Source organism: Bombus pascuorum, chromosome 5 (genome assembly GCF_905332965.1).
Source record: "Bombus pascuorum chromosome 5, iyBomPasc1.1, whole genome shotgun sequence".
Taxonomy (NCBI): Eukaryota; Metazoa; Arthropoda; class Insecta; order Hymenoptera; family Apidae; genus Bombus; species Bombus pascuorum.
In genome coordinates, this window is record NC_083492.1 from 1674083 (window position 1) to 1700103 (window position 26021).

General features: G+C 37.7%; 1 protein-coding gene across 2 annotated transcripts in view; it reads left to right on the plus strand.

Moving 5' to 3' along the window:
* LOC132906671 (peroxidasin-like) overlaps window positions 1-26021 on the plus strand; it is a 414173-nt gene that overhangs the window by 355473 nt on the left and 32679 nt on the right. Inside the window, exon 9 of one of the 2 annotated variants that reach the window (XR_009658022.1) lies at window positions 10843-11264. Coding sequence is in view for 1 of the 2 variants with exons in the window: in XM_060959050.1 (XP_060815033.1) it covers window positions 10843-10946 (104 nt within the window). In the remaining variant the exon portion in view is untranslated. Of the gene's footprint in view, window positions 1-10842; window positions 11809-26021 lie in introns of those variants that run through there. The other variant, XM_060959050.1, reaches the window with a different exon arrangement.

Below are 26021 nucleotides of genomic sequence, written 5' to 3' on the forward strand. Positions count from 1 at the left end.
AACTTCGTTCCAATAAGTTCTGTTTTTCGTTCCTTTTACATTGGAATATAAATTATGTAGCGATATAAGCTACAAATAAATAATATAAATAAATATCTGTAGAGATTGTATAAATTCGATACGAATCGTTCTAACCTTTTGGGAATAAAATTTCGAAATGAATTTCAGTATAAAGCAACTTATTATCGTACTCGGTACAGTTGCTCGTTGTTAATCGCGCGATTGTTTCTAATTCACGCGTTACGTTCGTATCAATTAAGCCGCGTATAAGAAAATTTCAAGCACCAAACTTTAATCCACCATTGTCAACTTCGCAATTAAATTTCGAATAACATTGCGCAGAACGGGGCATCTCTAGCAACTTTTATTCTAAACGCGCAAGCGATAACAATACAATTCTTAACGAGAACAAATAAAATCCTATTTTACAATAATTTACGACGACGCTTTCTGCGATTTTAATTCTCGATGACGATATTCCCGCTGCGAAATCTCGCTTAAAAAGAAAGGTTCGAATAGCGGATCCGCGAAGCGTGCGGTGCATTGAAAAGGAGCGCAACAAAAGAAGCTGAACAACATGAAAAGCTCGAGAAACGTCTATCACGTTGCATTTCGTGGCGTTGGTCCTACCGCTGAAACACGGGTACCCGTTTCCCGAACGCCGGATTCGTAAAGATAATTGTCGGCTGCACACCACGATGCCCGAATGGAGGTACACGCTCGAGAAGAGTCGAGTGGAAGTGGGTGGAAGGTTCGCAAGTCGCCGTAAAAATGGAAGCAAAAACGTAATGAAAGCCGAGTGGGGAGAACGAGAGTCGGGTGTAAGCGGTTGAAGCGAAAGCAAAAAGGGGCAAATAAAAGGCTAGGAGAAGAAAGAAGCGGAGAAAGAGATAGAGATAGAGAAAGAAGTTGAAGACGACGTTAGGGCGTGAGGAAGATAGGAAAGGTCTCGTTCTCGAAAATGAGCAGTTCTTGGCCCAGTTAACGCCTATGAGCAGACAACCGACTGGCTATGGAGTGCTTGGTTCTGGCATGGAGACGGGGTTAGGGAGGTTATTTCGCGGGATGTCACGCCCTGCCCATTAATAACCCTAACCACAAGCTCTCGAGGACTAGGATGTGTCCCCTCTCTATCTTCTTGCTGGTTTCTCCTACGGAGTCATGGTTTCTCTCGCCAGTAGAACTCACCCTTCATAGCCAGCCTCTTGGTCCTCTCATGGTCGCTCTCTCTACTGGGCGAACCACGTCGTCGTCGTCGACGACGACGTCGACGGGGACAACGAGCGTGAGGAGTTTGCAAAGCTCTCTTCGCGAGACGTAGTTAACGGAAGCGGTGTACGCGGTCATGTATAATAGACAGAAGGTATCTCCAGAGGGTGCTTGGCAGCTCATTTCGCATACGCCTTTTTTTAGTCATCTCGTCCCACGTTTCTCTCCCCTCTCTCTCTCTCATACTTTTGGCTGTGACTGGGAAACCTTCGACGTCGAGAGTCGAGTGTCTCGCGAGCAACAAACTGCGCTTTTCCCGTTCGTCCCCCGGAGAATTAACCTGACGAGCTAGGAGAACACGATGCTAGCCATGCTGATAAGTCGAAATGGGATGGGAATTCTTTAATGGGACGATGATTGGAGAATTTTGATCGGAAGATTTCGTTTGGACACAGAGAGAGACCAGTTATAAGGAAAATTGTTCACGTACGTATAACGTGTATGTAATTTTCACTGAAATCAAAATAGAAAGCGAGCGATGGAATTGGAACATTCTTTCGCGTATTATCGAACTTGTATTATTTTTAACGATCTGTCAAAATTTGCGTATTATATTATTTAGAATATACTTTATCATATTTATCGAAAGATCGAACAATAGTAAATATCGAAACGCAGTTATGAAAATAGCAATGCTGCAAGCAAAGTAGCGTACGTCGGGTCGATACGTTGTAACGTGTTTCGATAAAATATTGCAGACGTAGTGTGTAAAAGTAAAGCTGTACTTCACGTGCCTTGCTACTCTCGTTGATTCTTTATCCAGAAAAATTGTAGCAATTTCAACATTTTATTATTTCCTTAATGTTTCTTCTTCGTGCAGCAGTGAATACTTTTTCCTTTACAAAGCTGTCAAACATCAAACAATCGATGGTAATACCAAACACTTTGATGAGAAAATACTTAAAAAAGTAATTTTCAAACTAAAAACACATTAGAGGTAAAAATTCCATTTCTATGAATTAAATATCTTTCAAAGCATAAGTCCGCTTCACATTCGTTCGATTTTGTATATTTTCATATTTTTATTCAAAATCCGAGAAAAACTGTTTGTTGATTCAGCGTACTATACAGGAATTAACGCAGCAAGCAGATGCAGCACGGTTTAACGGTAAATTTGCCAGTGAATCTTCTGTTTGGCAGTGATTTCATATTAAACAGGGAAAGGTTAATAATTCATGTCGTCAATTGATAGTTACCTTGTTATGTCAGTTTACCTACTTACAGTAATGTTAAATTAGAGCGAAGAATTAACTGAAAATTACGAGGGTCTCGCGAATATTCCAATAAAGTATGGTAAACAGATGTGAACGGCGATTTGTATTCTGACATAATTAATTAGTAATTAGCCGATGATGGAATGTTTCGGTATCATAATTTGTCGCATTTCGACCAATCTCTAATTGTTTCGGTATACAAGGAACATGTATATGTTTATTCATCGATTTAATGATATATTAGTACGTTACATAGTATCGTATAATTTATTCCATTTACAAACGTCATAGCTTATTTTTATGTAACGTACAATGATACTCGACGAAATGACGAATACTATTATGTCGCATAAAAATTTATTATATTTACCAATCTCTAATTGTTTCTGTATACAAGGAACATGTATATGTTTATTCATCGATTTAATGATATATTAGTACGTTACATAGTATCGCATAATTTATTCCATTGGCAAACGTCATAGCTTATTTTTATGTAACGTACAATGATACTCGACGAAATGACGAATACTATTATGTCGCATAAAAATTTATTATATTTACCAATCTCTAATTGTTTCTGTATACGAGGAACATGTATATGTTTATTCATCGATTTAATGATATATTAATACATTACACAGAATCGTATAATTTATTCCATTTACAAACGTAATAGCTTATTTTTATGTAACGTACAATGATACTCGACGAAATGACGAATACTATTATGTCGCATAAAAATTTATTATATTTACCAACGATGTAATTTATATATAAAATATAGAAAAAGTGGTTCTACACGTTCGCCTCTTGTAATCTTCGCGTTAAACCATAAACATCGACGCAGGGAAAAGTAATCGAGACAAGTGAAACACAATGGTTCACAATTTTTACAGAAAGATCAAAATCTTATTGTGGTTACAAACACTACTTACCATATAATATTGTAGTATCGTAACTACTACAATTAGTTTATTAATGATAAGTAGATTAAACCGATGTTAATTGAACAGAAAGCAATAGTTATTAAACACGAACTAGTCGCAGCAAACGTATAATAATCGACACAACTAAGTGATTAGTTAACGATTTTCGTCAACGCAACTCAATTCGTCGATCCGCACCCTCTGACTTCTCAACTCGTACTTCTGTTAATTCGTTTATTGTCCCCTAGCAACCCCTTGTCCTTTGTCTTAGCCTCACTACGTACATGCTCGGCAACCGCTTGTTTATAATCCGCACAACACCCCGCAGGTCCCTCGTCCATGATATTAGAATATAAAAAAGTATAAAATAATAATTAGTAGCATAAAGTTTAACACGTTCATACTTCTGCATCTACCTAAAAGGAAAAGAAAAAGAAAAGAAACGCGGTGAGAAAACAGCCCCATTCGAGATCATTATTTCCACGTTAAATTCAAGTCTCGGCAGCTGATTTTTTTTTTTTCTAACAAGAAAGGAAACAAAAGGGAAACCGAGGAACGAAGGCGAGGTTTGAATTCTAATTGCAGCCCGGGTATTTTCTTATTGACGTTGCAAATAAAATCTGTGACTGGCCAGTGATGGGAAAGAACGAACGATAGTTTCACGAGGATTTGCAACCGCGATTTAGGACGTTCATCGTCTTTATTAACGATGCTCGTCGTCGTGGCGCGTCACGCCGGGTTGAATTTAATTCGCGGCAATTTGTAATATTGACTCTGCAAATTATTTCCCCGGCCGTGACGAGGTTCTCCGCCGTGCTCAACAAGTTCAAGTGCCACTTCCGGAACCCGCCACGAGTGCCCCGGCTGCACTTCATGAAATATACAAGATTTTTCACAACGCCACGACCTTCGTGTTTTAGTGTCGACAGAGCGTTTTAAACCTGCGTTTATTATAAATGGCCGCGAAACTTCGCCGCCCCACTGCGGAGGCTTAACGAGACACGTTAATATTTCCACTGTGTTTCCCTCCTTCTTTTTTTTTTTTTTTTTCCTCAAATGTTTCCCTCGCCAATTTTCGTCTACATTCCTGGGAAATACAGAAACGCGCTTGTAAATATTTCTTGCGTTCTTTTAATTAATTAAAAAGATGTTTGTTATTCTGTTACACGGGAAAGGTGCAGCGTAAATTCTTACGTTCCATTTCCAACAAAATTGAACAATCCATTCTGAAAACTTATCGCAATAAACCGGGCAACTCGTAGGAAGGAAACTGTATTTATACGTTTACATTTATGAAACAAATTGCGCAATAAAAAACGTAGACGCCTTCATAATGGACATAAAATAACGTAATCGAAAATTATACTACGTAACTCGACGCTAATTCCTCGTATACTTAATTTATACTTCATTGTAATTTCTATCTAACTCTACGAAGGATATATTAGCCGTACGATAGATATTAAATATTCCAGCCTAATTTTTTATCTTTCTTTCTAATTCCGTTTGATATTATTTGACTTGTCTTTTAGCAAGACAGCTCTGGTTGAAAAATCGGCTAAGATAGAATTTACGAAGTATAACAAGAGAGAGGAATCGAATTTCTAGAGTTCGCTTATGCATCGATTATCCAATCTCTGTGCCATCCACGACTGCGATAGAATCCTGGGATCTGTAGACAAACGAGGCTCCCACCTTTTCAGCTCAACTTCTCAACAGTACTCTAGAAGTGCTCGTATTCTTTTACCAGAATATTCGACAAGAGTGCCATCCTCGGGAAAAGACTCAAATCGGTTTTCTCGGAAACGTGCTCGATCGTTGTTGAACCAGTGAAATAGACTTGTATTCGGACGATGATGCTCAAAACGATTGTATAATCAATTAAATAAATTAAATAAACATTTTCAATCGCTCATAAAACGTTGTGCCTACATTTTATAAAGAAACGATCTTCTTTTCAATAAAGCGAAAACAAAGAAAAAGTAAATTTCTGTAACTAAATTTCTATAGTTTCGATACGTATGACGATAACGAAGCCCTCGATTCATTTGGTACATTAATTCTGCGTTGATTTTTGCAGTAGAATGTCGTAGCATTTTATTTCAATAAAATTGGTCTTCTATACAGTGTGCGAATAATTTTGTAAGCGACTGCATATGCCAGTAAGAAATTCTTCTTCTTCTATGTCAAAGTCTCCTACTCTCAAAGACAACAAATACTCGTATGCTCTTTATAAACTTATAAGTTTTTGTTATATAAATCGAAGATGACTCGAACAAGATGAAAGAGGTACCTTATCATTGAAAACTAATTTACCTTCATCTGGAACACAGAAATCCCTCTCATCAGTGATTTGCACGGGCAAAGATAACGAAAACCAATAATCTTCGCTTCGTGAATCATCGTGAATCTTCACTTTCGATCAACTTGTGTATTAGGTTTCTTTCACCGTGCCATTTAGGTTCTTCCATTTTAATCAGTGGATCTAGTTCCGTAAGAAAGTCTGCCACGCGAGAAGGATCGATTCCTTTATAGCAGTTAGGAAAATAGGTTCGTTTCCTTGGTCGTGAATGAACGGTTCCGTCCAAGATACGCTGCACCCTGAAAATCAGAAAGAGCCAATTAACGGAGCGAAGATCCGGAGCTAATCGCGAGACTCGGCTTACTAGAATCGAACGTAAACAGGGTTGTAAATTTTTTCAACTGCGTCACCGTTTAATTGAATATCGAAAACGATTCTAGGAGTCTTCTGCTCCGAAACCAGTTTCGATATGAAGAAGCTGTCGCGCTGAATTGGCTTGCAGACGTTTGAAACTTGGGTTCTCGCTAGAGAAAATAAGTATTGTTCGTTAAAATTTACGCAATTATTATCAAAAATTTAACACGCGCTTCATCAATATCGGGAATCTTAATTTATGGTTGTTAAGGTTATTCAGCGGATGGAATTAAAGAAATGCGTGGGCAAACTGCAAGGTATTGAAAGTATATATATTGTGAATAATAAATTGCAAAATATGTAGTACTATGTAAACCGGTCCAGATCCTCTCGCTAGCAACGTTACCCTGAGACTGAAACAACTGCTGAAACCAACGTCGGACGTGTACCGCTTATGGTCTTTCCTCGACGCATTCTTTTGTCTATGCGCTTTCGATGACCTTAGGCGCTTGAGAAACCGAAGACCAGATGTAGAGTTTTCTCAGAAGTGACGATCACTTCAACAATGGTAATTTGCTACGAATGGAGGAGGAAATCGAACGATGTTCGCAAATAATATCCACTTGAATCGTGAAAAACTGAATTCTTAAACCTTAGGAGCCGAATTAAACGAACGTTGACGCTGTACTTGGTAGAGTAGCGAATAAAAACGAAAAGAAAGCGTGTGCTCGTATTTACTGTGTATCCAAGTATAATTTAGGCTATCGAAATTAATTTTAGGCTATGATCTGTTTATGCTTCATTGAGCTGATCGTTAAGCCTCCAATCCTGGGTCCTGCGAACGTTGGAGCAGTACAATATAGGAACGCTGTTTTGCTTTACGGCGATCTGATTGCAATTTCGTGGCTGTGAATTTCACTTGAAGATAGTTTCGTCGATATCTATAGAGAATAACGTTACGAGGCGTAACATCGCGTCTAAAATTAAGTAGAATTTCGTGAAACTAATATACATGGAAACACGAACGAGCTAATTTTTCAATAAAAATTGAATTTTGAGAAATTCAATTATATCAATAACTTGTCCCGTTGACAGAGAAAATACCACTGATACGTTTCATTTTATTTTTCTAATGTACATGACATGGAAGTTATATTTTCTCGCACTGAATTCCGCTAATAAGAGAAATTCTTCCGTTTCCATCGTCCTCTGCAAGAATCTAGCACACGCTAATTCCAATGTCCTGATTTCCGGTAAAATCCGGCGATGACACGTTTATCGAGCGATTCCCTGCTGGCTTTCAAATGAGATTTCTCCGCGAATTTGCTCCCGATGTTCCACGTTAATTTCAATCGCGTCGCCTTACATGTAATTAAACGAGGAAATCGAATTAAGAGTTCTTAAGCCGACGGAGGGGAGATCAGAGATTAGCGAAAAATCAAGAACCGTACATTAATCCGGTCTAAGTCGAGGCTTCACGATATTTTTCCATCCCTCTGTCCCTCATCGTCGTCCATCGTTTCTCACCTCATATTTTTCCATCCCTTCGCGCTACATTCCCTGTTCCATTTCTCTTTCCTCATTTCCTTAATTGCTGATCCCTGCACGATTTTTTCCACCGGAATTCCGCATTCTTTTTCCCTGAACCGTGATAAAGTCAGATACTGAATCCTCTTGAGACTGTATAATATCGATTTCACGGCTTTCGCGGAACTGAAATCATTAAAAAAGTTTGCGCCATGTATTGCAAAATAATCTCTATATGGAGATTCCAACCGTGTCGATGAAAGTGTTGATGAAAATATGGATCTCTATAAACGTTCACGGCCTAGTCGTATATCTTTCGTTTATTTTTAACGTCAATGGCATTTTTTTCCAAAAGTTATTCTCATCTGTGGTGCGTTTATAATTTTATCGATCATGGGAACTCTTTGTTAATTTCAATAGATACGATTTTCGTTGAAACTTGAAACAAGATTCACAACAATACGGTGTATCGTTCACATGTGTGTTAGAAATTTGTCTCGTAAACTACGATCACAATCGGAACAAATCATTCTATTATTGAATGTCGATGATATTTTTGCTCGATAAATCCCATGTTCTATGAAGAATAGTTCAATTTATTGAACAACGTATATCTGTTTGAAGTGTTAGTCGATATGTGATTAAACGCTAGCCTTTTTATATTTGTAACGTCGTTTATTTTACCAGCTTTTTCAATGTCACTTCTCTATACTATCAGCAGTGCGCAGTTGAATTTTAATCGATACATAGATTTATTTTCTGCGAGGATTTTTTACAATACGATTGCAAAACCTGTTCGATCTTCCATTTCAGGCACGTTACAACAATCTAAACGCGAAAACATAGCTGGCGAAAAGCTGTTTCAAAGATTAAGCGGATTCTACACAGAATCGTACATTTTCTAAACTTTTAAAACGGTCATTTAAATGTAAATATATCTACAATCGTGTAAGCGAAAGAGAAAGAGAGACGCGTTCGCGAGAAAGCACGTCAACGGGAGTTGTAAATTCCCGTTACGATTAGATAATCGACGCCGCGAAATATCCGATCCCCTATTTCGGTTAGGGTAACAGAGGTAATTAAATTGATTACGACACTGCTATAACAAGTTATTAGTTCCAGTTTATTATAACAGCTGATGTACAAACTAAATACGAGTTGATAGAGAGTAATTGTAATTTCTAAATTCGAGTAGAATAACGCAAGTTCGAATGGTGAAAGGTCGAAAACGGAAGAGCAACTGACTCTCTATGAAAATGATGCTGCGGAGGAGAACTTGCGATGGGTGGATCCAAGAACATGAGACGAGCTAATTCGTTAAAGACAAGGTTTCGCTATGAGAGCGAGGGAAATAGGCTTCGTTGGTAACTGGTTAATTTTTGAGTTTGGTGGCTGAGGAAGGGGCTAACTGTCCCTGAGAGAAAGTGGCGAGCTTTTTTTTTTATTTTTATTTTGTTTTTTTTTTTACAATTTGTCCTGAAGGACATTTGGTAAAGTGTTATATCTTATTGGTGAAAAAAAAATAAAATGAAAATAAATATAGCATGTGGGTGGCTACCCCCAGCCGGGTGCCAGCTTCGTTTTTTCTAAGTTATATCTTTTATGAGGTCTATTGGGTGTTTCCTTTTTAGTCTTCTTGCGATGTTTGTTGTGTTGCACGTTTCAGCTGCCAGCTGGTTCGGGTGTGTTTCTATTCTTGTTCTGTATCTTGTTGCGAATCTGGTAATCTCTCTGAGAGAAAGTGGCGAGTTTTTTTTTTATTTTTATTTTGGTTCTTTTTACAATTTGTCCTGAAGGACATTTGGTAAAGTGTTATATCTTATTGGTGAAAAAAAATAAAATAAAAATAAATATAGCATGTATCCCCAGTGGGGTGCCAGCTTCGTTTTTTCTAAGTTATATCTTTTATGAAAAGTGGCGAGTGGGAAGCATCATACGTGAGAAAACTAACTTTCCCGAATCTTCCCGTAGTAAACAATAAACTATTAGAAAACGAATTACTAAAGAGACGTTTGTTCGGTCTGAAGGACCTTAGCTAGAATTTGCTAAGATCTATGATGGGTCTTTGAGGCTATTGAGGATACGCCGTGAGGATGTGCGGACATCCGATTGCCAATCTGCCGGCGGTATGTGGTCTAGGTAGAGAGTCGCCAGACGTAACAGATCGAATACGAGGGAAAAGAGATCAATGCTCCCAACTATAAGTCAAATATCGGGTGTTTTAAAAATTCTTAAGGCGAATTTGTTAAAAATCCACTGCGATGTAATATATGTTTCGTGATCCACAAACTCACAACCATGTACCTCGAGGTTTCTAAATCGTTCCAACTCCATGATCCTGATCCTTCCATAGTCCTGAGAGCCATTGGTGTTGCGATACACCGTTTAAATTGATCGAAATCGGTGATCGAGATTGAGATCGTTGAACTCCAAATTCAGTTCGGATTCGTGTATTCCGGGAATATGTCAGATGGATTCCGTGAATATACTGGGTAGATTCCGAGAATATACCAGTTGGATTCTCTTCACCCCAGGCTAACGGCTACCATCGATACCCTGTTTGTCCAAATCGTACGATCTATCTATATAACACGAGACTCGTGTTTTATACAGCGTATATTATTGTTATCGAATTTAATATTTAATATTTACCGACCTAGAGGTAACATGTGTCTGACGTATTCTTATTCTCATGATATTTGTACAACTTTGGTATCTCTCTTTTTCTTCCATTTGTCTATCTGTGTCACGTTGCTTTCTGATATTGCCGCTGTGCGATCTGCTCTGCTTTTCTGCTGTTTCGTGAGTGTCGTATTCTTGTTTCACGGAGATTAAATCGATTTCCGGTGATCCTGCGTGTTGCCGGTACCTTTCGTGCTTGGCAAATGTTGTGTTCTCGGTGCATCGTACCACGAGGGAGTCGCTTCTTTATCCCTCAGCTTATACCGTATTCCACACTCTGTTCCTTCCTTTTGCATTTCAGGGCGTACCAGCGTTTTTATCTATTTGCAGCTTTCTACATCTACATCGTCGAGTAACACGTATATAACGCAACGGTTAGCGCGCGTATAACACGTTTCACGTATTTTTATAGTGGATAATCAAATCGATAGTTTGATGATCGAAGTCGTATGAAATTTTTAGACAGAAAATTTTTAGAATTAATTTAATTCGTTTTATTTGACGCGTACTATACACAGATGATTCTATGACGATCGAAGTAATCGAAATGTAACGTATGTTTCAGGCGAGAATCCAGCAGCCATGCAGCACGGTGGTTGCGCGAATCTTCGGGCGACGTCGTTCGTTCTCATCGTCATCACGATGCTATTCCCGTCGCTTTTCAGGTGACCGTGATGTCCTGATCACTCTCTGGGCCTGCAATTCGAATGGTGCTAACTCCCTTCATTCTCGCGACAAATGGAACGCGAGAAAATTCCGAAGAATCCGAAGTAATTGTCTTTCCCGGCCCATATGTCGAGCTTTGCAAGGAACGGACGCACTTTCGCATTCGAAATCGATTTTTACACCGAAAGCCGATAAGCAGCAACCAGCCGAATCAATTCCGACTCGTGATACGAAGAAAGAAGACAGTAGGAAATCAGCAAAAACTTTCTCCACGGTATACGCAGATTACTATAAGACAGAGAGGGAAAGAGAGAAACGTTTGTGCTGAAACCACTGTTTTACACGAGATGTGGTCAAAGGATCCGATTGTTCGACAAAGGACTTTCTTCCCCCTTTCGTTTCGTTTCTTTTTCAATACATCGAACTGCATAAATGGAAACGCGAAATTTCCCCGTGACAGACAACGAAGTTTTCCCCTTTATCGTGAACATTCGTCGATCCTGTTTACCGAGCTCAAGGTTCGCCCATCTCGTCTACCATATCGTACGTGAATTTCCACGAATATTTTTGCGTATGGCGGCTCGAGCGGCTCGCTTTGAACGCTACACGATACCAAGAGAAGATTCTCCATTGCCTTTTACTCGGTCGATCTCTTGGTTCGCATGTAAAAATTGGAAACGTATCTTTGTGCGTTCATACTGCGCACGAATATTATCAAAACGACGTAAAGATAAATCGAACGTGAATTATCGTGATTTGAAATTCGTTCAAGCAGATTAACATATCAATCTTTTTCTCAGAACGAAAATCGCGACTCTTCCCGTTCCTTCCGACGACTAATTCTATTAAAAAAAAAAAAAAAGAAGGAAAGAAAGTGATTTGCCTCGTCGCAGCTGAAACGCCGGCGATCGAACAGAGTTTATTTCTTTGAAACTGAAAAAGTTTTGGAAATAAATAGCGACCTAGAATTGTTTATCCGAATGGAGCACGCGTGGTACACGAACCGTGCCAAAAACAGACGAGTACGCGTAATACTTTTTATCGCTGTCATTCTAGTTTCATCGAATGTAATTGCATGTTCCGGTCTTTTTAATCCTCAACATGGTATCGTTGCATTAGCATATTTACTTTTCAAGTGTTTTGTTTTGTTTGCTGTTTCTTATTCGACACGGTGATAGCTTTCATCGCGTAAAATATACAACGTCAAATGAAAATAAAATATATCCTAACGTAAGTTATCGCGATAATTTATGATCCGCTGATAACAATTAAGGGGTTACGGGAATCGAGGTGTTTTACAAAGAATTTTATATTTAAATACGCTTCGATTTTATCCAGAAGCTGATGAATTTTTTTACTTTATCAACGATTAATCTAACTATTGAACTATTAGAGTTTGATTAAGTTTGACGAATCCGTGTTTGAAGCCTTTGTGGTTCACGCGTTGAAAAATTTCACAAAGAGAATATTTTCTTCAACCGTGTCGGAAACTTTGTCGAATTTTTTCCAGCTTCATAAGACTCGAATGTACATCCAGGGAAATTTTCGTAAAGCATAAAAGTTAAACGAGGCAACGCTGCCCGAATAACTTTGAAATGAAATTAGAACGCGTCTTGTCAAAATATTTACCGAGTTGCGAGAAACATCGTTCCTCGATTATTCGCAAAAATCTCCAGTCGATAATTCTGAATCTCCTGCGAACGTTTCATACAGATTTCATCCATTGAAGCAGTCAAAATCAAACGTGGTGCTTCTGAGATGATTTTCATATCTAAAGCACATCGATATTCGCGCGTGAAAATAAAGGGAATGGAGTCGGTCGATTGAACAATTTACGCAGCTCGTCTGTTCCATTTTCCATGGGTTTCGCGCGAGTGAAATGCACAACGGCGGATTTGGCAAAAAGAAACGCGAACGAGAGACGCGAACGTTACTGCGATGTGTCGCGCAAGTTGAAGCGTGAAATAATGGTTGGGCCGTGGGCTCTTGAAATTATTACACGATATAAAATACTCGTTTCTACGCGGCGCCAGAAGCGTTGTTCAACCGGCCAGACAATGACCGTTCATAAAATTTCGAATCACTCGCTTAGCCTCCTCTGTGTTTATTGCGCGCGACTATGCAAATTTGCTTTCGCTTCGCTCCGCCGCTACAAATTTAACACTTTGATTACCAGACCGTTGCCAGGACAATCATTTTTGCATCGGTCACTGGGCCCCACCACCGGCTGGTTAAATGCGCTTGTATAAACGCCGGATATACGCGATCGATCTGTCCAATTCACGTCCGCCCACTCTATGACGTACAACCGCGCGTATTAATCGCTTTTCTCGCACATCGCCGATACCTTTTATTTTTTTATCGGTTTCTTTTCTATTTTTTTAGTTCTATGTACGCTTCTTCTACCTGGCGGGGAAAGGGTTGACGCAAGTCGTCGACCCGTCGACGATTACGAATGGGACTTTTGCGGGGAATCGCGAAGAACGATCGATTCCCATTACTTTCGATTTGTTTCCGACGCGACAAATTCGATCTTATCGCGTCTTTTATTCTTTCTAACTCGGTCTTTTGTTTTTGTAAATTATTTTTCCACGAATTGCACAGCTCACGTGAAACTGTACATCGAATCGGAGGATGTTTTTTGCCATCTTTTTTGTCTTTTTTTTTTTTAAGCAATACAACACGCTTCACGCTGGTTCAAATATTTTTCCACGCAAAGCTAAACCGATATACCCATACAAACGCAAAGAGGAAGTTTTAATTCTGCGCTCTGTTCTACACATCGACTGTCCCTCTTTCGGAAACGATCCAATCGAGAACGATAAAGTTCGAATAACAATGAGCCTCCTCTGTTGAAAAATTACGATTCCTTCAATTACATACAGCGTCCCTTTGTGTGCAGAACCAGCGTGCGGGCTTTCAATCAACTAAACAAAACGCCGACACCGGTGAAAAGCAAATAAAGAGCACGTCACGTATTAAAAAATAGTAATATCGGCTTTTTGGTTTTCGATTCGTATCCTCTGTTTCTATGTACTCTAACCTTCGCTATCTAACAACTCGGACATTTCGGTTAATTTATATTAAACGATATGTTATTAGCAGATTGCACATCAAAATTATTTATTTCCAAATTTACTGTATACCAATATTTTTTCGTTCATCAGCTCTTCGATTTTTTATTTTAAGTAATCTCGAAGAATAACATTGTTAGAAATTTTTCTATGTATAATTTCATATATCAGAAACGAATATATGATACTTACGAATGCCGGTGTACAAGATACGCTATGTTTCTTTCGCAAAATGGTGCTAGTATATTCCAGAAATAAAATTGAAAAACGTACGTAGATTCAAATCAAACGAAACTCTGATACGTTCTTACTTTTACCTATGTCTATCGTAATTTTTCAATAAAACATTAACGCGCCATCCTTTTCTTATTTTTACCATTTCGCGTGCAGAGTCTTCCGTGATTGTTCTACCGCGTTTTGTCTTCTTTCTCGAACGATGAAAACCGCGTATGCTATAAGTAACACAACACGCGAATTGAACGAAAATCCAATACGTTGTTACATTGATCGGAACTTTCTAACCAAAGCCACATTTGCGCACCATCTTTTTCTTATTTTTATCATTTTGTGCGTAAAAGACAGCGTGTGCAATATATACCGTGTTCCTTTGGGAAAACAATTTCGAACGCATGGAAATCCTGTCTGCATTTCCGCGCGTGTCTGTTGCCTCTGTTCGCCGAATTCCTGTAAACGAAAGTTGACCGCGTAATTTCATTTCGCGCCATTGAGGTTCGATCCTCGCTTGAATCCGCGCGATTTGAGACGCATAACCAACGGCATCGATGGTAACGTGACCAGAGGTCGATCACGAAATCGAAATCACCGAGAGATTCGACCCGAAGTGGTTAAACGGATCGTGACAATGACGTCGGCTCACTTCCGTGTAAATCAGCGCTTGCTGCTGCTGAATATTGCAACCTACTGCCTGAATAATACAATAATTTATCGACAGCATTGTTACACGGGCAGGTGAAAAGTACGTGGCAGCCCGCACAAAAGTCACGTTCGTGTAACCGATACCTGCGATAAATCGAATTATCATCTGGACCGTGTCCAGGCTCTTTTTTACCTTCCACTTCTTCTTCTTTGCTCTTAAAATCGTTTTACACTCGATCGTGTCTTTTTGTATCGTTAAGAAATTTTTAAGGAATTCTTGCCAATGTATATCATTTTTTAAGTACAACGGAATTTGTTGCGAATTCTCGACTAAAGAGCAACCGGTCAGGTCAAACCGATCGGTCGATATCGCGTACCTCGAACGAATTAACGCTCAAGGTGGAGGAGGTTTAATAGATGGAGCGTTAGAGTGATCTAGCACTGTATTTGCACTTGTATAAAAGTAACGTTGATGTTACGAACACGGCGGTGGTAAGATCTTGTTGGGAGTGAAGCATTTCACCCGTATGGTACGTCTGATGATGAACCGTCCTCCTACGTTGCTGATTCTCCCTGCCAGTCATTGGGTTTCATCCGTTCATCGTGCCTTCCCGGCTCGGGATTTTTACCCGACCTCGGAGTCATTAGATTTACAGCTCGGGGAGGACATGTAATTGGGAGTTTCTTAAAGAAGGGAATCTGTCTGTGCCATAAACAGACGGCCACTCAAAATTCCGAACAGGATTAAACGTACGAACATTACTTGAGGTACCAAGTTGTTTTTTTTTTATTTTATTTTGGTTATTTTACAATTTGTCCTTATGAACATTTGGTAAAGTGTTATATCTTATTGGCGAAGAAAAAAAAAATAAAATAAAAATAAATATAGCATGTGGGTGGCTACCCCCAGCGGGGTGCCAGCTTCGTTTTTTCCAAGTTATATCTTTTATGTGGTACCAAGTTGTGTTCATAATTTTCGTACAATTCGTTGAATTTGTCGAATACCTAACATCGTCATATATCGCACGTTATACTTGAATCGAATCAAAATATTTATTGCTCGCTCAAAAGATAAACATCTTGGTGAAAAAATCCAATACTACTCTACCAATCACCGGACGAGCTTCGAAAGAAAAATCATATTGCAATCTAAAAGCTCGAAGATGGGATTCTCGAAAAACAAATTACCGTTTTATCGATGAAATTTCTTATTCGCATGCACGAATATTCTTTTACGCGCTTACGAAGCAGCGATTCCAATTCTTTATAAAGGAAAAATAATGGTAATACGTTTGTCTGGTTGAACCTTTTCGTTCCCTGTTTCTTCTACTGCTCTGCCATCGTGCTCCCCCTCATTTATCGTTTCGTATCCATATGATATCTTGTTTACCTCTCCACTATCCTGCAGGCTTTTTCTCGGCGATGGCCCAGTCTCCCACCGGAATCGTCATCCATTTCTATTTCTCGAAGAGCGTACCTCTGTCGCCCGTTGGAATTCGTAAAAAGAAGCATTTGCGAATTAATGGTAAACACTCGGTAGTTCGGTTTCCATCGTGAGAAAACGTTTTCCCGGCAAACTGGAAACAGCTTCGGAAGGCAATCATTCGCAGCGTTTTCTCACGATTTGTTCACCTTAGATCAATTAGAGCGTCGAATTTTCGAGCTACTCGCAGTTAACTGAGAAGAATTGGAGAGCTGTTATAATAAATAAATTTTAATAGAATTATTTCGATCGCTCGTTCGATGTCGTAGATTTTCTGCATTTCGAAGAAAGAAAAATTCCGAAGAACTGGATTCTTCGTCTTGTTGTATCCTCTTTACTTATTCTTTATTCTTTCCTTGTTCTCTTCCTTTATATATTCATATTGTTACCGTTACCATGTTTTGTACGTTTCGTGTATTTAAGAGAACTTCATTCACTTATGGAATATTTAGAAGATGGAATTGATTGTTGAAAAATGTAAAACTTGTATGACGTTGTTTTGGACTTCTGCGAAGTATCTGTATCTCATTTATAATGTAAAATGTTTTACATTTTCGAGCAGAGTTTTATTCATTGGAATCTTTATAGGATGGAATTGAAAATTTAAAACGCGTAAGACATTCCTTTTTAGATTTTTCTGAAATTCTATCTCACTGTTACGATGAAATGTAATAGTTTGTTACGTATTGTACAATTTCAAATATATTTCGAAATAATCGAACCTTTCTACTTAATGGCAAAATGTGAAATTATTTAGTGGCTTTTATATTGGAAGACTAAACACATACGATTCTTTGGAATTTTTTTAAATATAATGCCACTATAATTGGGTCTAAATTGGAACTGAAAGCGTTCCACGGAAGCCAAGGCTTGCTTTAAAGGGGCATAAAGCTTTCATTGTGCGCACTGTCGTTTCTATGGCCGCTACAATTCATCAAAGTCGAACGGATCTATTTTAAATTAAAAATGAGAAGCATATCGGGAATTACGTTTTCATTTAACCGCGTATATTTTCTCATTATTGTTTTAGTAAATGATTTAACTTCTTATTATTCTGAATTAAATTTCGTCTCGCCGTATAATTTGTTATGCGTCACTTTTTATGCCATTTTTATACCGATCAATTTTTAAAGCATGCCATACAAGTTTAATTATATTACTTTTCTAGTTCTATTAGAAACTGTCGAGCAATAACTATGTCGCTATTACTATTTCGTGTTTGCTGGAACGTTTAGTACAATATTTGTTTGGTATAATACTCGTTGATCGTTAGAACGATGGGTAGAAATTTTTCGCATCGTCTCACTCGACAACTGCTAAACTCTATAACGAAACTACGTATGGAAGGAATTTCAGTAATCGAAATGAACGCCAGTCATGAATGTAATAGAATTTGTTTGATGGAATTTTCATTGGTTTGGGCAGAATTTCCTGTCTTCTTATTGAAACATGACAAACACATAGAATCGAAGAAATATTTTTACAAAAGTTACGATTGACGTTATAACCGAGCAGAAATCTTTAAAAACGAACGATACAGGCGTTGTTAAATAGGAATATCGAATGAAAAATACAATGCGGACGAATATCGTTCGCCTTTCCTTAAAAAGATAATTTGCGATTAATTTCGTTTTAATTAAAAATTTGTTAAAATTCGCATTTCATATGTCTATGCGTGAAATTCGGCTCTCTCGGAGCTTTAAATATTAATTAAGTAAAATTTCAACAGCGAAACTTACTTAATCGAATTTTGATTTTAACCGGAATTTTGATCATTTATTATCTTCCACAGCGTAAGCTGTATTTTCTCTTATATGTCTATTCGATAGATCGGTGAAAAACGGGGATTGTTTAACGCGTTGAACGCGGAAAACGATTTCCTATTTCCTTGCGGATGATCCTTGGATAAATAGACACGCGTTGTGGAAAAATAGATTTCCGACAGCAGGGACCTCTTTCGATTTTGTGTGCCGCATTGAATATGCGAAAAACATGAATTAAACGATTCATGGATCGTCGAAGGTGTATATATTGAAAACTAAATATTTCTGTTCCACCAAACAATTCAGCACCGTTGAAAATTCAATGTCGAAAAATTGCCAGTTGTCTGAATTATTACTTCGATATGACACAAAGTGAGATTTGTTAATAAGTTTTTTTTTATAGTTTATTTTTGGTTTTTACAATTTGTCCTGAAGGACATTTGGTAAAGTGTTATATCTCATTGGTAATAAAAAAAAATAAAATAAAAATAAATATAGCACGTGGGTGGCTACCCCCAGTGGGGTGACACCTTCGTGCTTTCTAAGTTATATCTTTTATGTTGTTAATAAGTGAATCGCGATTTTCTTTTATGCGAAACAAGCATTTTTTATATCGTATGATATTGAAAATTAGTTTTCTGTTAGAGACAGATTAAATCTGCACCGATTTTTATAGAAATTTCACGAACTTGACAAACACTCTCGTACGATCGGGAGTTTCGTAGCGATCGAAATATCGCAAGATACGAAAGGACAATCGATCGAGCGTTAAATTGATTCCACTCGACGACGTATAATGTAACACGATCATCACGTAACGTACGATAAATACGATCGATTTTCCAAGTACATTATCGATGGAAGAATCGAACGTTTCATCGGCTCTCAAGCAAGCTGACACAGTAGAAATTAAAAATAAAACATCTGAAAATCACAAGAAATAACAGAATGGAATCTTTCGACGATAATGTCGTTAATTAGGAAATTAGTAAAATTTTCAATTACGTCGCTTTTTCCCTCCAACAGGAAATGTTGCGTTATTAATTGTTAAAATTTGTTTTCTGCAATATTCGGTTTGCCATTGTTGATACGTGAAAATATCGCTTGAAACTGGATGAAAAGTTCAATTCCTGCAACGAATCATACGTTACAAAATTGTACGAAAGGAGGATGAATAAATCCTGCTTTCAAAATCATGGAAACATTCCTAATGGATCTTTAATCTTCGTTCGATCGAACGAGTATTAACGATGAAATTTTCACGGCCGCGTCCTGCGCGATATGCAAATAACGGCAACGCCATTCGCGAGTGAGTAAGAACATTTTCGTGTGCATGCGTGTGTACGGTCTTTGTATGTGTGCGTCCCCGCGTATGTATCTTCGAGTACGAGTACACGAGCTATTCGGAACGCATTTGATAAGAAACGAAAAAGGAGAAAAAAAAAACAGATCGTAAGTAAGATAAAGTAACGTAAGAGAAAAAAACAAAGTATTACGAAGTTAGAGAAAGTAAGTCACACGGGATTTATCCCGATCGGAGATTGAAAAATCAGGCGCAGAAGGGGGAAAGTCGCCGTTATACCATTAGATGCGCACAGTGAAGCTTGACGTTTGATAAGTCGATAGATGCTTGTGAATTTTTATAATTTAGAATTTTTACCGAATGTTAACTCTATACACTTTAGCTACTAACGAGTGCTTGTAAATTGAACTTGAATCTGCGAAGAGATCGATGCAACCCAATAAGATGCAGATATCTTGGTGCCATCGATTATGTGTAATTATAATCGATCGTAAAAGATTAATCTGCTTGCATTTGTATCGTAGAAATTTTCATTTTGCTCCCATTTGAAGCTATTTGTTAAGTATCAAAGCTTCGAGCCATTTATTGCATCAATAATTTAATAATTGCATCGAAGATAAATAAGGTATAAAGCAAACCAGTGATACTCGATCGATGCAATTTTTGCACGTGTGTTTCAGACGTACGTGGTATAAAGAATGAACCAAAAGCTATAGAACCTCTTCTTTTTGTATGTAAAATAAAACGACGACTTTTCCCAATATAATCACACGAAGTGTCTATTTCGATCTTCGATCCGGATTCCGTTTGTCAGAGTGCATGTGTGTAAAAATCGAAGAAGATTCGTGTAAAGTCTTCGGCTCGATATACTTGCTCATCGCTAATCACGTCTCATCATTCATAGTAATATATCCACGATACGGTAACGATAAAGTAAATAAGAAGACATGTCTATAAGCATCTGTAAGCTATTGGTACTATTAATGGTCGTTAACGCGGTTAGGGTGGCGCAGACACGTTGTAGGGAAATTCCATTTTCGTGGGACGGGAGAACGGACGAAAGCGGAAAAGGAAACGATAGAAAATTAATTTAACGTCGATATTCGCTGTTCACTATTTGTAAGATTCGACAAGGTAAATACAATAAAATTCATAGTACCTAATCGATCCTGTACTTTATTTGAATTCACCCTAATCTGTCAGGTCGATCCATAAGTAACGCGATTTCTTCAATTTAACGCGAAACTTGGATTTAATAATTATTTGATAATTAATAATAATTTGTCATGACAGAGACGCGATAAATGGGACACAGGAAATGTAGCTAGCAGATGGCAAACGATTATAGAAGATGAGAGAAAATACGTTGTTAATTAATTGCTGACAAATAGATTTTATCTTCAGTTGATATACATATTGAAAACATTCAAATTGCTTATGAGATTGCCCGATAAAAACCTATTTGAATCGTTGAATAATTACGCAACGATATAATCTACAAGCGAAGCGATATTTATCGAGAGCTCTGTCAAATTTTTTGCATAAAGAATTACTTTGGAAAATTGTTGAAAAAGCAGTCGCGTTATTTATGGCATCGGCCAATAAAAACCTCTTCTGATTGCTGTAAAATTTTAACGGGGACGAGATAATCCCCAAAAGGAACGATATATAATAAGAGTTCGTTTCAAAATTCCTTATGCAGAGTATTATTCTGGCAAATTACCTACAAACTTTTGGTAATTAAGGTACCGGTTTCCAAATATCGCACGCAACCAAGGTTTCACGCGATATTTATATTTCGTGTTCCAAAGTCCAATTATCAAACATAGGAAATTTTATTCGTTGCGAAGAGGTTGGTTCTCCAAATAATTATGATCGAACGTGCTCATCACGGTGTGCCATTGAAGCAGTCGCGAGATATTAATTTAACGCGTGACCCGATGCTTCATTCCTAATATTTCTATCGGCTCACGTACGCTTTAAACCCATTTTCTTCCTCCGCCATCGTGCCGGCGTAATTTGTTCGATCGAAGAGCCGGGAAACTCGATAGGCTCGCACGTTCGCGAGATCCTCTACCCCGTAAGCCTATGTCCTGGTCCACTTGACACGAAATTTCACGATACTACACGCTTAACGGTGAATTTATTCCGAAGTAGGTCTTCGTCACAGCAGCATCCACGGTCTCGAGAAGAAGAAGAAAGGAATCAGGTCAGCACTCTAATAAATCGGCATACGCACGCGCGGTCGCGAGAGTTTTCTCATTTCCATAACTTAGCATGCGGCGCGGTTACGTAGCCGAGACCTCAAGGAGGTCTTTCAGGCCTCGCCGCTGTCGCATTCATATTCGACCGGTGGAAACGCAGTTAATTTTTCAGAGCCATCGTCCCGGCTAAGGAAATTACACGATCAAAAAGCACGGAATGCGTCTTAATTAAACGCGCTGTCTCGAAAATGCGATCCACCAAGACAACGCACGATGCAGAAATAAAAGTGTAACAAGTGAACGTACACTCGGATAGAACGAAATATAGGGGCAGAAGTTTCCGCTGTTCGTCACTTCCAATACGTGAACGAAAATTGTCCTTTATAATGTTATTCGATACTTTGACTGCCACGTTGGAGCGCTTGAACTTCTTACAATTGTAAAAATTGAATGAAAATTGACGGTTAGGGCATTTTGAATGTAACCGATAAATAGAAGATACTTTGAAATAAAAAGTGCCCCATTGGACGATTAAACATTTTTATTAGAAAATCGATAAACAAAAATGAGGACAAATTTTTCATCTAACGGTGCACTTTGTTTGCATCCATATCTTTGAGGGGTAGTCTACGAATATTATTATAAACACACCTCAGAAAATAATCGTAAATGTTGCTTTGTAATCGTATAATTGAAGTTAGAAGTGTGCACATACCTTACTGTTTTATATAGAATGAGCAAATACCGTTTACTAATATCTTCTACACGTTTCAACAAATTAATCTGGACGTTTTGCTTACGACGAAATAACAAATGCGAATGGTTTGTTGAAATAAACGAAGCCTTGTTATAATATGTCGCTACCATCCGTTACCAAGGTGTCACACGTGACCATCAATAAAATAAACGGTCCATCGGGGAAGAACGTTGTCTCACATCGTCAATTTATTATTATTTTGCCATTATATGCTTTGAATAATAAAAATACTCCCGTGGCGTCCTGAGCGAAACGTGTGATTTCGGCGTGGCAGTCAAAGTGTTAAGCTGTTAAAATTTGAATTTGATCAATAAATTCTCGAAACGATTTGGTATCGTTTAAGATGTCTGAATTACGATGAAATTGTTGTACGCATTGGATATATTATACAGGGTGGTCCTTGATTCACGATACAAATGGGATCGTGGCTCAAAATACAGACGAAAATCAAAGATAATAAAATTGGAAATTGGAGGCTTCGTTTTTTTGAGAAAATTCTATTTGAAAAACGTGAGTGTGTTTAATACGTTTCTGCTTAAGGTGGAAACACAAATGATTGATAAATAATACGATATAGTGTTGGGATACAACGATATTACACGCATAGGCACAATACTCTTACACAGACTTACTCATTACTGTATAGAGAGTGGGATTCAAAGTATTTAAGGGATCATGGGTCGCTACCTAAGTCTAGTCTGAGAGTAACTGACCAGCAATCAACAATACTCCTATACGTTGTTAATTATATCACTCGTTTATATACATCAGGTTCTGCAGTTCTGTTTAATAAACATCACTGAATATTATTTCGACACAAACATCGTGTCTTCCACAGATTATTAATCTTAACTTCAAGATTAAATTCTAACATATAGGCTTTTTTTTAAATTTTAGAGTATCAATATTAGCGTATAATGTATAGTCATATTTAATATAATCAGCATTAATTAAGCAATTGAGTTTACAGTTTGCGCAAATATAATTAAACGTATATCAACAAAGTGGAAATTATCTTTCATGAATATTGCATAAATTGCATTGGATATTGACGAACAAACACGTCTCTATGTTGCCTAATTAACCGCTATGAATGTGTAGCTCTTTGTGTATCGGTAACGTCACGACATCGCAATCTTTCATAATAATTCAATAATTCCACTCAATCAATAATTCATACTTCCATAATTCAACTTCTTCGAATTAATTTCATTCGCTTTACATACAGCTCAAACAACGATAAAGTAATATTTTATTACATATATGATAATTTTACAAAATATATACTGTTTCAACAAACGATTTCTCTAAATATTCAATTACGATTTTAAATATCACAGATGCGATAAATGGGAAATCTGCATTTGTACAATTCCTAGCCCTATAATTTTTATTTCGGTCAGATTCGTGCCATTTCTCTGCTCTTTGCGGTGGAATAGAAGCAAAAAGGGAATAGCCTTCCGTCATAATTTCGCATCATGATGGCACGATGCTACTATGTCGTGGTTGGAATCTCTGGACGCATGCCGGTGGTCGGCCATGTATCATCGTGACACAACTTCGCTGCCTGAATTTACAAAAAAAAAAAAGCAAAAAGAGACAGGGGTTGGATGACTAGGGTGCGTTCCCTCAGACATCTAATTCTTCAGTCGCCCTATTTCCTTAAAAAATGTAACGACTTGTCGGCGTTCTATTGAAATTATTATTTTACCCATAACAATAAAATTCATTATAAAAATACGAAAATACCATCTCCACAAATGCATTATTCGAATAAATTCTTCCAAACACGGAGAAAAATCTTCTCCATAGGAATAAAATTTCACCCTTTCCCTTTTAATTGACAATAAAATTACACTGGATTGCGTTACAACGTTTCGCCTTTTCTAAGATTAATTTTCCCGTATTCCGATGCTAATTCGCGTTGGTTAGTTTATATTCATACGCGTGCGAGGCGCAGATATTTTTGCATATTAAACGAATCACTTCATATTTCTGCTCCCTGTAAAGCACGTACATAAAAATCCAAATTGGTAAATCTGTTATTCCTATTAGGATAAATTTCAGAGTCATTTATTACGAGGGAACGTTTAACGCGGAACAGATTCGGCTAGTTTTTCACTAAATTAGAAAATTACATCTCACGAAGATTTAATTAAATTCAGCGAATCCGTGGCACTGACCGTAGGACGACGAGAAGTTATTGCGCGAGAGCGTAATCGCAGAAACTAGCCGACCAGACGAAAATAAATGCGTTTTGGCCAGACTGCCACGTGATTACGCGACCATAGTATTCGTTACAATGAAGAGTGACTTCCGTTTGAACATCCGCGTGTTTACGTCCAAGGAAAATTACCACGTGCAAAAACGAAGATTTCTATACTTCTCAGGTTCATAATTGAAAAGCGAAACACCTGGTATTTTCAGTATTTTCATATTTTTCGCGTCTTCTTATTTACGATGATATCGAAGCTGCGTTAATTTATTTGCAAAATGATAGTATTTACTCTTGGTTACAGGATTGAAATCTAGTTGCAGCTTCTGGAATTATTTTAAAATGAAATTTTCTCTTTTATAATCCTGCTTGTCGGTATCCTGAGTACGAATAAAATAAACAAGCGGAGAATAAATTAATTATAATTTAAGTCCATTCTTCTACAAATTGCATTCGACCAAGCTAAAATTGTTTCTGATTTTACAAAAATATCAATGATGGAATTTTAAATTGTTTTCTCGATGTAACGTTAAATTTCACAGTTGTAAGTGGTATAGGTCGACCATTTATTCTCTCGGTATAGTTTCTCTCCTCTGTGCCGTTAATGGTTGCGAACCATAAAGGTAGTGAACTAAATAGCGAGTACCTTTTTTCATTTTCTCAGTAATAATAGCGTAACGAAAGAAACTTTCCGAACTTTACTAGGCGATCGTAAAATAAATGAACGTGATTTTAACATTCGAAGATTAGAAATATATCAAGATGTATATAATTCGAGGTGCTGGTTATGTATATATCGAGAGAATATTCAGGTTACTAAATATAGTACTCTCATCGCGATTAATTATCGTAGAAATTCATCCTGTTCCAAAAAATCCGACCAATTTCGATCCCATTGTTAAGATCGATGAATAAGATCAGGATTTCCATAATCGTGTTCAAACATATTCAAGTTCGCTGATAACGTAACAAAGGTAGTAAAAGGCTTTCGTCAAAAGCGATTACCATTAACAAAGAGCGAATACTGGTGAATCTTACGGCGGAAATAATCGAAAATCTGACGAGATGTAAATCAAAAACGCGCCTTCGCGTTCCATCTCGATATAGAACATTGAAAGAACTCTACGTTTGTGCAACCAAACGCGTTTAACTGCCTGAGAAGCTCTGACGAACTAGGAATTTAGAAGATATTTGTGAAATACCGAATATTCAATTATTGTGTTATCTTCGAGCGTATTTCAGAATTTTAAGCATTCTACATTATGAATCATTTTTTATTCTACCGTTCTATTGTTCCCTGTACTTTTGTTCTACTATTCTACTATTTTGTTCGGGTCTGCAGATATGTTCCAGTTTTGAATTATCGGTAAAATATGGACAATTTTTTCGACGGTCATCGATAA